The 12,870-nt window shown below is 38.0% G+C and overlaps 1 protein-coding gene across 6 annotated transcripts in view; it reads right to left on the bottom strand.

Annotated features, from left to right (window-relative positions):
* Positions 1–210: 210 nt before the first annotated feature.
* slc38a9 (solute carrier family 38 member 9) overlaps positions 211–12,870 on the bottom strand; it is a 36,726-nt gene continuing 24,066 nt past the window's right edge. For 3 of the 6 annotated variants that reach the window (XM_052010203.1, XM_052010199.1, XM_052010202.1), the window contains 5 exons: positions 8,668–8,774; positions 6,382–6,495; positions 4,236–4,384; positions 3,319–3,408; positions 826–2,503 (listed from right to left, as the gene is read on the bottom strand). In XM_052010203.1, the coding sequence (XP_051866163.1) occupies positions 2,338–2,503; positions 3,319–3,408; positions 4,236–4,384; positions 6,382–6,495; positions 8,668–8,774 (626 nt within the window). In that variant the 3' untranslated portion in view covers positions 826–2,337. Of the gene's footprint in view, positions 2,504–3,318; positions 3,409–4,235; positions 4,385–6,381; positions 6,496–8,667; positions 8,775–12,870 lie in introns of all 6 variants that reach the window. The other 3 variants (XM_052010200.1, XM_052010198.1, XM_052010201.1) reach the window with 2 other exon arrangements.

A 12,870-nucleotide genomic window follows, 5' to 3' on the forward strand; every position in this document is an offset into this window, starting at 1 on the left:
AATCCAGTGAAGTTCAGAGGACAAGAAAGTCTAATTTATTAACTTACAATATTTTAAAGGGGTGATGTAACAGGTGATTGTGACCATAATTAATCTCAACATCAAAATAGCTAGACATCAATTGTTCCTTCCTAGAAAGAGGATATGTATTGTGGTATTTCTGTCCAATTTTACACATTTATTTTATATATTCTCATTTAGAATGAAAGTAATCCACATTCCATTTATTTTTCTTTGTTGATGTAATCAAATACTGCAATTTTATTTTCTGATATATATTCAGAAAATGTCAAAGTTTTGTTGACTGAACTTACTGCATTTAAACCAGCAATTAATTTTACTATAATGGATTTACAATCAATGAACTCCAGTGCACTGCACCAAATGACGACAAAACAGTTGGTAAGATGGCAAAGCGCTTTGTACTTAATTGTCCTTTTTTGCACGTACTATTATTCTCATTCAGAACACTTTGAGTATTACAGTCATACAAAACATCCAGTTTACCAGTGAATGAAGTTAAATTGTTCAGTAAAAAATATCCTATTCTTTGAGCTGTATCAAATTAATATTACACAATAACAACTGCACATTTCAAATAAGGAATAAGTGATGAAACTATTGCAAAATTTTCTTGATCTAGAAACATGTCTCTTGCATTCTCTCCAGCCACATATCAGTATGAGTCAGCTACTCCTGGGTCTGCTGCCAGATTCAAGCCAACATTTTCAGCCAAATTGACTGGGAAAAATTTGCTGTGTAAAAATGAGGAACATACAGCATTTCTCTAACACTACCCACACATCAAAAATGATAGTCCTATTAAAATAAATTGCAGATTGGGTTTGGTATCCATACAATAGAGACTGTTGCTAGAATCTATTCACTCTTATGCATAAATAGTAATGAGCATTGACGAGGGACTGCTCCCCATGGATAGTAGGATGGCAACCACTTCGCACTTACCCAGTGTTGCAAATGAAAAAAAAATCAGATTCAGTGGTGTGGAGGTAATGTTCACATTGTTCTCAGGATTTTACTGATGTTCCATTACAATGTAATTGCTATTTATTTTACAAAGATGATATCCATTCTGCATCACTAACACAACCAAAGTCTGAATTACAAGCTTTGGATTTTCCTTTGCTCTATCAATCTGCCAGTTTGATAGTATTACCAATAAAACTACACAGATTTCAGACTTAGTGCCAGTAATATCATTATAAGCCAAGTGCAAATACATCAGTAAGGTTCACACTTAGCTTATTTAGTTTATTCCAAACATTGCCACTTAATATCTTAGTCTTTTATTCTTTGATTGGCATTAGAAATTAAGGAACTTCTTCACAAGATGATGTCAAGACTTCTTATATCAGGATACAAATTCAAACATTATGCTGAAGTTAGCAGGATTATTCAAATAATTGAAACAATTCAGTCAAAGTATAGCTCTTGAAAGTAGACTTTTACATTTACAGGCAAAACAGAAGCAAATAGGTAACACGTTGCAAATCTTTAAATTTCTCAATATTCGTCATGCTAACACATTCAGCCAAATATGTGGGGAAAACCTGGTGCAGTAAAAGATGCGAACATAGAGGGTCTCCACTAACACTAATCCACATGTTCAAAATGACAGTCTGTTAAAATGAATTGTATATGGGTTCGTCTATCAGTAAACTAGAGACAGTGGCTGGAATGTAGTCACTTATGCTTACAATACTAATTTAAACCAATAAACCAAATATTTACAATCCATTCCATTAAGTGCACCATTAGACAATGTTTCTACTTTTCATAATACACCAAAGTACAACATGCAGTGACAAAGGACAGTTCTACTCCAATGGAATATTGAAAAGAAATTCCTTTAGCACTTGTAGGTCACCCAAAAGTGATGCCTTGTGGAAGGACAAAATAGAATTTAAAATACTGACACCAAAAGTGTTTTGATGTTATGTGCATTAGAAACTTTGCATTGTGCGTTTTATTTGGCTAAATATATTCATTGGAATCCATTTTCTTTTGACAGGATGAAAAACACAATACAAGTTAATTTACTTATTGCGACTTTCTGGTGCCATTCCAATGAAAGAAATATCACAACATCCAGCCTGCACAGCCATGAAAATGAACTGCAACTGGAAGATTTTTTGGATGGTTTATAAAAATGGGAAAAATGTGTCCCTAGTTACAAATAATGATCAAATCAATTGTCCCACTAAACATTAACTGTCAGCATAATCAAGAATAGTATATGAAGTTTTCAATTCTCTAAGATCAGCAATAATTCAATTAATGAGGCACCTTAAAATTTAGTATTTCGTTTGGCTTGTATTATATCAAGAACTGTGCAATCAGATTAGCCACACCAAGTACTATCAGGAAACTATGGAAAATTGTTGATGGCCAACTCAGCTGTCCTTTGCGTTGAAGCGATATCATATGAACAAGAGATGGATAAACAAATACAAAGGCAAGACCACACGTTGCTCCTGAATACCTGTATCAAAGACAGATAAAGAATGATTCACAAAAATGTTATATTTTTCCTGGATTTTGGAATTAAAGTAGTTAATTAATTTCCTCCCATGGACAATGTTTCACTGTTCTTAAAACACACACTTATGCTCAGTCTTTGCAGGTGCAACTTTTCTTTGGCAGGCTCCAAGTCAACAGAACTGAATATTTACTTTTCATACTTCGACAAGTGATTACATAAAGGCTTTTGATGCTATCAATGCTAAATTTTCTGACTCATTTTCATAACTGTGCAATTTTAAAAATTTTAGATTGATACCTAAAGATGCCTGATAAATACGGATTTCATCTGTCAAAATGATTAAATGAAAATTTAATTTTGTACAGACTATATTCATACAAAACATGCAACTTTATTAATAATTAACCATATTAGCCCTTTGAATCATTAACTATAAGTACAGGTGAATACATACATATACAGAATTAGATTCACTTGAATTTTGACAGATGAAATCAGCTTTTTTTGGCATTTATTTTAATTTTTATGAATCTGATCTTCAAGATGGCACAAGTTGAGTGTGGAGGCAGAAAATTGACAGCATTAAAGCTTTATATAATAACCTGTCAATAAAATAAATATTTAGTTGCGATGGCCAAGGAGCCTATCTGAAAGTTCCAACACTAAACTTACGTAGAAAACAAAAATTTCCTTCAACTTAAGACATCTAGCAACAGATACATTTAAATCAACACTTGAAATGGGAGGCCACAGCACTTAAGTTTGAAAATATTGCTAAGACACAATTTAAATCAAGAAAAAAAGTCCATGATTACCTGATAATGCCACCTATATTGGGATAAAACTTTGCCACAAGGACTCCACTACTAACAACCACGATGTTTAAAATGAACACGTGAACAAAGCTGAGAAGAGAAACATTTAATAAAATAAGTGGAAACACAATACTTAAAACAAAAACAATTTGAATGGGCATCATGCAGGTACAGTGCTGGTTCGACAGACCAATTGGTTATGGGACTTCTCATTTCAAGACAACAGATAATCCTTAAAACCAAAAAAAATCCAAATATACCCAAACACCACCACCTAGTGGATCTCTCTAGGGCTGCCCCATTTATATTTTGAGAAATAGCAGCCTGTCAACAAGGATGGCTTGGAAAAACACTAAAATCTGGTAACACTATTCATCTTGAAATAACGGACTGTTATTGATGCCATTAACAACAAAATGCATACATCATATCTTTTTACTTCAGAGGTCAGAGGTTGCAGAAATCCATGCATTTCATCCACAACAACTATCTGTAGTTATTTCTTTTCCTCTTTCTTCATTCAAGCATTCCTCCCCCCCCCAACCCCCCAAACTTTGTATACATGGCTTATTCCAAATTTTGGTCTTAATACTTTGTCCTGAAGCACCTCCTTGGGTTAGAAGGCAACCAAGCAATTAGCCAAATTACTAAAGTATAGCATTGAAGCTGAAAAATACTGCCGCATTAATGTGGCACTGAATTCAAAACCAAATAGTGTACTCAGGAAATATGGCAGCAATTAATTTTCCTGTGCCCCTACCAGATGCAAGTCTGTGATCCAATACTTGGAACAAACAACCAAGATATCATCTGATCAGTTTACAGATAACTTTCAGAAACAGTCTTGCAATGCCCAACTTGGAAAATTTCTGAAGTGTAAACTCACTGGTGAAGAAAAGTACTAAATCAATTCAAACCTGGGATACACTTTACCAAACAACTGTCCCAATAATTGTACTCTTATGAGATAGCCCAACAACGGATAAACAGTGGTCATCTGAAACAGCAGGAAAACTCGGGAAATGAAGGCTGTGGTATCGCTGCTTGGCAGATTGTCCAAGAAGTTCTGGAAAAAAATTAAGAGGGTTTCAGAAATGGGCTATGATGCTAACAGGAAGCCAAAGAGAATGCAGGGAGGCTAAATGATCAACTGAAAATCCCAACATCAGTTCTAAACAGCAGGGTCCAACTAAACCCCTGGACCAGACCATCCTGCATCCCAGATAGAGGGCCAGACAGGATGTTGACATATCAGAGGCCTTCAGACTCATGTAGGAATCAGAACCCATCAGAATATCCTTATAGTCATTGTAGCTTGCTGCTGCAACCACTACATGCCTTTGAAATAATTTTTTTTAAATGTTAGCGACATTAAAAAATTACTTAAATAGATTTAAATACTTAAAGGCACAATTAAATTATGGTAAATAATTAAAAGGCATCAACAAAAATAATGTGGATACACACAACTTCGTGTTTTCTAAGAATACAATCCCACCCACCAAGAAACACTGGGGGCCACTGGCACTGTCTCCAACCTCAAAAGCGTGTTGAAATGCAGAAGTCAGAGAAGAGCCAAGGTCAGGCTCTTTTGACTTCTGTATTTCAACACAAGCTTTTGAAGTTGGAGACAATACAGACAACCTCACATTTCTGGGTTACATTCCTAGAAAACAGGCCATATCACTACTTCCTGTAACACGAAGCCACATCATCTGCACACATGCAAAGAAACAAGTTGAACAACAATAAATTGTGTTCATTTATTATTTTTCAAATTCCATGAGAACAAATTGTATTCTGCAGCTCAAATTTTTGGGTAGCAATCTGTGAATTCTGTAAGGGCGGATTTCTGTCACTCCAACAGCCGTGACGCAAGGGTTGCCCGTATTCAAGACAAAAAGGTAAGCATGGTAAGAGGGAGGAATGTGTGGGTGATGGGCAGTAGAGGAGGCCGTGAACATAAATGTCGATGTGGGAATCAGAAGTGGAATTAAAATGGGTGGCCACTGGCCAGCTCCTTCCCTCCGTCTGCTGTAAAAGCCAGGATCTTCCGGTAGGCAGTCATTTTAATTCCACTTCCCATTCCCACATTGACATGTCTATCCACAGCCTCCCCTACTGCCAAATTGAGGCTAGACGCAGATTAGAGGAACAGTACCTCATATTCTGCTTTGGTTGTCTCCAACCTGACGGCATGGACATCGATTTCTCTAACTTCCGGTAACCACTCCCCGCTGTCCCCCCTTTTTTACCTTGTCCCACCAGCCCCACTCCTTCTCTTTCCCCTCCCCTCTCGACCTGCCCATCACCCACACATTCCTCCCTCCAGTTCCTCCTTCCCTTCATTCCATAGTCCACTGTCCTCTCCTATCAGATTCTATCTTCTTCAGCCCTTTGTCACTTCCACCCATCACCTCTCAGCTACTGAAATCATTCCCACTGCACCCCCCCCCCCATCTCACCTACCTATTGTCTCCCCTCACCTGGATCCACCCACCACCTGCCAGCTCTTGCTCCACCCCTTCCCCCCACCTTTTTATACTGATCATCCCCTCTTTCCAGTCTGATGAAGGGTCTTGACCCAAAACGTCAACTATCCATTTCCCTCCTTAAATGCTGCCCGACCAGAGTTTCTCCAGCGTTTTGTGTGTTGCTCAGATGTTGCTGTTGCCTTTTGGATCTCTAAGATTTCAAGTTCTCAGCTCTCTAACTGAACCGAAACCAGTCTACTCATAGTCACAAACATTCTTCAGCTGAGCATTAGTTACTCCACTTCACCTTCACTCTGGGCTTTGACATAGACAATAATACCTTCTTCCTTCAAATAAGATGCTTGAAGTGAACTGCCAGTAGGCAAAAAATTAGGGCTAAGGGAGAGTTAACCTGAAGAGTTGGTCTTTTCAAATGTTATTTTCCCCTTTCACACTGGCAAATTCAAATAAAAATTGCAATTTTGAAACTTCATTTTCAATCTGCTAATGGTGACATATCAGACAGCAATTTTAATAAAAGATCAGCTTTCATACAAACAAATTCAACAATGGCAGTTAAATTACATACCGGCTCAATACAATCTTTGGATAATTCTGGTGAGGGGAATGCAGCAAATGTCATAACTGCAACATACAAATAGGTTAATCCCACAAGTAGATAGGCAATGGAAAGATCTCGAACCTAAAAGAGAAAAAAATTATAAACTAGTCTGACATTTTGCAAGAAAGGTAACTTGCTTTCATCCAAGCCATTTTAGGGAAATTAAAAGCAAATTATCTGCAAATATGAACAGGAAATGTTCCATTTGTTTTGGTTCATTGGCATAGCCTCATGGAAGTTGCTTCATCTCTCCATTTCCCTTAGAGTTTGCCCTTGTTGAAATATGAGCAAAGCCAGTCATTTTAGAAGATAATTTCATGGAAGATTCACATTAAATTTTGCACTGTTATTAATTTCCCAATGGAATTGGATCTTTAGTTCCAAGTGGGTTGATTGCACAAGAAACAACAATTTTAAAAAATCTCCAATACTTCTTGCTCATACCGTTCACTTTTTCCCCAAAGTATATACCCTACAGTCCTTTGCAATAGGTAGACCCGTAAAGTATTAGACATATACAACCATGCAAAATTTCATACTGATGCTAGGACATAGAAGTATGGTTACCACTGAGCTATCAAGATTACATAGCTGTGCCATTCTCCACCAATACAATGAATGGCACAACATAAACATGACCATGTCTGGGCACAATGGGTGGAATAGTAATATGCAGGTCAGAAGGCACAATATTAATGAAGATTTACAAGGATGGAGACCCAGAAGACAAAAGGAAGACAGAATGATAGGGTAAAGGCGATACTAACAGAAAGTTACGATTTCATTTAATAATATCTTTTTAGTAAAAATATATAAATGTGGAATTCCAAAATAGAAGTGTCCTCGGCACCATATTCTGCAGACTACAGACTATAATTGTACTGGAACAAAGGTAAAAAAAAATGCATGGTAAAAGCCTGCTACCCAAAGCTAATCATGCAACACTGTACCATTATCATTTGTTTAAAAAAACTCATCCCTATAAAAATGTGTAATTACACAGTCACAAGCTACACAACTAAGGTGGAAATCCCAAAAATAATTGTGAAGGACGGCTATACAAGGAGCTCAAGCTTAAATTTTGATTATGATACAAAAGGCTCGTTGGTCCATGCTAGTTCCTAGCAGAGAACCCCCATCAATCCCATTCTCTCTCATTTCCTTGCAGTCCTGAAACTTATTACCTCTCGCATAGCCATCAACTCCCTTTTGATCCGTTTAATGTTTACCTAATCTAAAGTGTAATTTACTGTAGCCAATTGACCTACCAGTATGTTTTTGGGATGTATATATTAAAAAAAAATGGAGCACCCAGCAGAAACCCTTGTATTCACAGGGAGGACATGCAGACTCTAAAGCATCAATGGTCAGGACCAAACCCAAGTCACAGGAGCTCCAAGGCAGCAGCACTGAGTGCCATCATGCTACCCAAACTGCTTCAAAAATCAATGCAAAAGCCATCTAACTAAGAGAGTGACCAATACCAGGACAGGAGACAAAAGTGGGTGGGGGGTGGGTGGTGAAAGGATGCTGATGGAGGTAGCAGAGTGAAGTAATTATGTTTCTCATCCCATCCACATAGATGGTCATGATAAAAGATAACATTTTCTGATAAAAGATTTCATGACTTGCACTGTACTGCTGCCACAAGACAACAGATTTCACAACATATGTCAGTGACAATAAACCTGATTCATATCTAAATATCAATAGGATAGCTCCTCAAATAATAATTGGGACCATTTATTTTTTAAGATTCTACACAGTACAACAATCAGAAGACTTTAAAAGTAAACAGTTCACAGTAAATGGTTCTGGTGCATCTTTTTTCTGCAAGGATCAAGAAAATAAAAACTAAGATTTGGTGGAAATGTTAATGACACCAAGAAGAATCTTCAATCCTGTCGTTCTTTGAAACTCAAGCCAGGTGCCCTGTGGAAGAACTGTGGTGAGCCTTTATAAAAACTGCAGAGGAATTGATTGACAGGGTCCAGTCAAAGATGACATGGAAAAACTAAAGGACTTGGTCATCTTTTCCTTTCCATCAGCCCACCGGAGATGACTAAAAAACAACTTAAGAGCAAGGGTTTTGCTATTTCTTTTTGGTCAGGGACAATTCAAGTGATGAAAAATAGAGTCCTTCTTATTCCAAATCAGAATGGAATTTATGTAGCTAAACAAGCTACTCGAATGATATGATGAACAACATGCAACAGATCGCCTACTGAACATTTACCTGTGACTATAACTTACATTATTTTCTTGGTGCTTGTTGTTTTTTAAAAGGGTGATGGCACAGTTATGAATGAAGAAAGCAAGTGCAAGGACTCCAGTTAAATGTGGGAAAGATGATCGAAATTCTGAAAAAAAAAGCAAAGCCCTAATTTATTGACCACCAAAATGAGTATCTATTGTTTTCTTATGAACTCCACTTACTTTATATACATCAAGTGCATTTCGTATATAATCTGTTTTTGGACTGCACTTTTAAAAGAAAATAATTGAGGAGCTGCGGGACGAAAATTCCAGATCAGTCAACAAGCACTGGGACAATGAGAGTTAGGCTATGGACAGTCAACGATTATAGGATGCAGACTAACAGAATGCCCACAGGATAGCTTAAATAGTCTGAAAGCAACACAAGTAAAGCCAAGTGTCAACAGCAGATGGGTTGAGGCAAAGACAAATACAGTTCTAATATGAAGATAGAAGTAGGTACTCTAAATAAGAGAGAAAATATGGAGGAGGCAGTTCAGCTCAATGTTAAACAGGATAGAGTGGTTGTAAATAGGTTTGGTTTAGCTTCAAATAGTGGCCAAGGAGTGAGATGAAATCTGTCATTGGGAAATAGAATTTGTGGCAAGGACTGCTGATGATTTTGAAAAGGACAGACTTGCATTTATACATTCACTGAAGGAACAACTGGAACTGAAAGAGAAGGAAAGCTTGTCAAAAGGGAAACTAATAATTGATTCCATGGACAAAGAAAGAAACAAAAATGCAACAAGTACAATAACCCCATGCACCATGACAACTCTGCCTCTTCAAATACACAGATGACCTGAAGTGTAAACTAGGTTTCCCCTCCTAAAGAGGTGGTGCTGAAAGGGGTGGGGGTAAGGGAGAAAAGTTTCAAAGAGAGGAAGAGTGTAAATTTTGAAGATGCATTTAAAATTGTTTGAGTGTCAAGTTCTTATTTGTGAAGTGAGCTTAGATGGATAGCTCTTTCAACAGAGGGAACAGGCACCATGGTCCTAATGGCCACCTCATATGCATCCCATTCAATATTCCAGGTGTTCCTGCAAATGGGATAGGTTACCATTGGTAATATTGATCAAAGATAGTATAGCTCAGCATTCTTTTTCCATTGGTAATATTGATCAAAGATAGTATAGCTCAGCATTCTTTTTCCATTATTTATAATCCCTAATATGGATATGGTGAAGACTGAATTGGTTACTATCAGGATTACGGTCCCAACAAATTGTACTGAAGCAGACAATCTGGAATTATAAGAAATAACTGGCCAAACCATGCTGAGCATTGCTTTCAGAGCTGCTGGCTCATCACCGGATTCCATGTACACTTTGCTGGCAGAGCACAGAAGTGCTGGAAAACAGTGCTAATCAGACCTTGCAGAGGGTCAGAATCCTTATTCGTCAGAACAGCAATTTGCAAATTGGAGACGGTGGCAAGGTTTTTTTTTTAAAAAAGTACTTAAAAATTATTAAAACAAACAAATAAATATTAAAGTATTTACACAAAGAGTAAGCCATTCAGCCCTTCACGCCTGCTCCGACATACAAAGTGATCATGACTGATCCTCTCTCTCAATACCATATTTCTGCTCTCTCACCACATTCTTTGATGCATTTTGAATTTAGCAATCTTTCTTCTTAAATACATCAGCAACATGGCCTCCACAGAATTCTGTGGTAGATGAATCTATTTGCACACCATCCTCCCAAATGTCTTACCCAAATCCCGAGACTGACTCCTTGTTCTGTATCTGACAGCTAGCAGAGCAGATCCCTTGTCAGAATTCTCTACATTTCAAACTGTGGCAGGAGCTGGGCATACATGTTGGCACTGATCTCTTAATTCAATGCCCTTATTCTGCACTAATTCAATATTCCTTATTTCCCTTAATATCTAAAAAATAAATCAATCAATCCCAGTCTTGAATACACTGAGTAAACAAGCCTTCCTAGACATCTTGGGTGGAGAATTCCAAACATTCACCACCCCCGGGTGAAAACATTTCCATCCTGAATGTACAATTCATTATTTTGAGACTGTGACCCATATTCTAAACTCCCCCATCCATCCTGTCAAGCCTCAAAGCTTTTGTATATTTTGATAAGACCACCTCATTATTCTGGGCCCCACCTGCTTAATCGCTCCCTCTGCATCAAACTGGAAAAGTGTGAAGTGATACACTTTAGGAGATCTAACTTGAAGGCAGAATACAAGGTTAATGGCATGACTCTTAGCAGTGTGGAGGAACAGAAGGATCTTGGGGTCCACATCCATAGATCCCAAGGTTGCCATGCAGGTCGATGGGCTTGTTAAGACGGCATATGGAGTGTTGGCTTTCGTTAGTCGGGGTACTGAATTTGAGCCGCGAGGTAGTGTTGCAGGTCTATAGAACTCTGGTTAGACCACAGTTGGGAGTATTGTGTTCAGTTCTGGTCGCCTCATTTTAGGAAGGATGTGGAAGCTTTAGAGAGGGTGCAGAGGAGATTTACCAGGATGCTGCCTGGATTGGAGAGCATGTCTTTGGAGGATAGGTTGAGTGAGCTATGGCTTTTCTCTTTGGAGAGGAGGAGGATGAGAGGTGACTTGATAGAGGTGTACAAGATGAAGAGGCATAGATCGAGTGGACAGTCAATCAGAGACATTTTCCCAGGACGACAATGGCTAACACGAGGGGACATAATTTTAAGGTGATTGGAGGAAGGTATAAGGGGGATGTCAGGGGTGAGAGTTTTTTTAAAAATACACAGTGGTGGGTGCGTGGAACGCACTGCTGGCAGAGGTTGCAGGGGCAGATACTTTAGGGATATTTAAGAGACTCTTAGATAGACACGTGAAAGATAGAAAAATGGAGGGCTATGTGAGAGGGAAGGGTTAGATAATCTTAGAGCAGGATAAAATGTCAGCACAACATAGTGAACCAAAGGGCCTGTACTGTGCTGTAATGTTCTATGTTTTACTTTCTATGTTCTAAACCTGGAGTCAATCTGGTGAATCGAGCTGCATTCCCTTGATAGCAAGTGTATCATTCCTAGGGTAAAGAGACCAGACCTATAACACTAAATTCCAGATGTATACTTAACCAGGATCCTATATAATTGGAGGAAGGCATTTCCATTCTTGAACTCAAACCCTTATGCAATGAAGGCCAACATATCATTTGCCTTTTGAATTGCTTGCTCTATCTACATATTAAAACTTTCGATGATTCATGTGCATGAACATCCTCTGAACATCAGCATCTTTCAATCACCATTTAAAACAAAAACACCATCTCTCTTTTCCAAAAAAAGGGAGTTTGATTTCCACATTATATTCCATCTATTATGTCCTCGTCCATTAACTTGATGTCTGTATCCACCTTTGCATCCACTTTACAGCCCACACTGCCACCTAGCTTTGTATCAAATTACATTTTATCCCCTCATCCACATCATTGGTGTTAATTGTGAGCAGTGAGGTACCAGCACCTACCCCTGCAGCACCCCATTCTCACTCTCCCACACTGAAAATGACCAGTTTATTACTTTGAACATATCCAAGTTCAATCCATGCCAGTATATCATCCCTAACGCACTGATTTTGTTTAATAACATATTGTGCAAATGAAAGGCCTTCTGAAAGTCCTAATATACATCAACTTTTTCATTTATTCTGCTCATTACAATCTCAAAAAATTGTTTCCAAAGATTTTTACTTAATTGTTTGCTTCAAATCATAGTTTTTAAAAAGTGTCTCTGAATATCCTTAACAACTTTGATTGGAGGCAAGACCCCACCCCACCACAGCCTTTCTTCCTATCAAAGACTATAAGGACATTCTGGGGACAAGGCTGAACAGTACATCATGGGTGACCTAGTCACTGAGACATCTATGCCTTGCTGACCATCTCCTGGTATAGAAATTTCAGGTCATTTGGCCCTCCAAATGCAGGACAACACAATTCATCCAATCTTACCATACAACTGGTCTCACATGGGAAGGTATAACATGCAACTCAGTAAACCACTTCTCCTCAGATGGAGAATTATAAACATGTACAAAATATATCAGGATAAAAATTAACCCCAATGACATTGCCAGTTAAGTCAATGCAGCAAAAGATTAAAAATATTTTTAAAGTCATACAGCACAGAAACAGGCCCTTTTGCCTAACTGGTCTACATCAACAATGATGCCCATTCAAGCTAGTCCCATTTG

This window comes from Pristis pectinata, chromosome 2 (assembly GCF_009764475.1).
Source record: "Pristis pectinata isolate sPriPec2 chromosome 2, sPriPec2.1.pri, whole genome shotgun sequence".
Lineage (NCBI taxonomy): Eukaryota > Metazoa > Chordata > Chondrichthyes > Rhinopristiformes > Pristidae > Pristis > Pristis pectinata.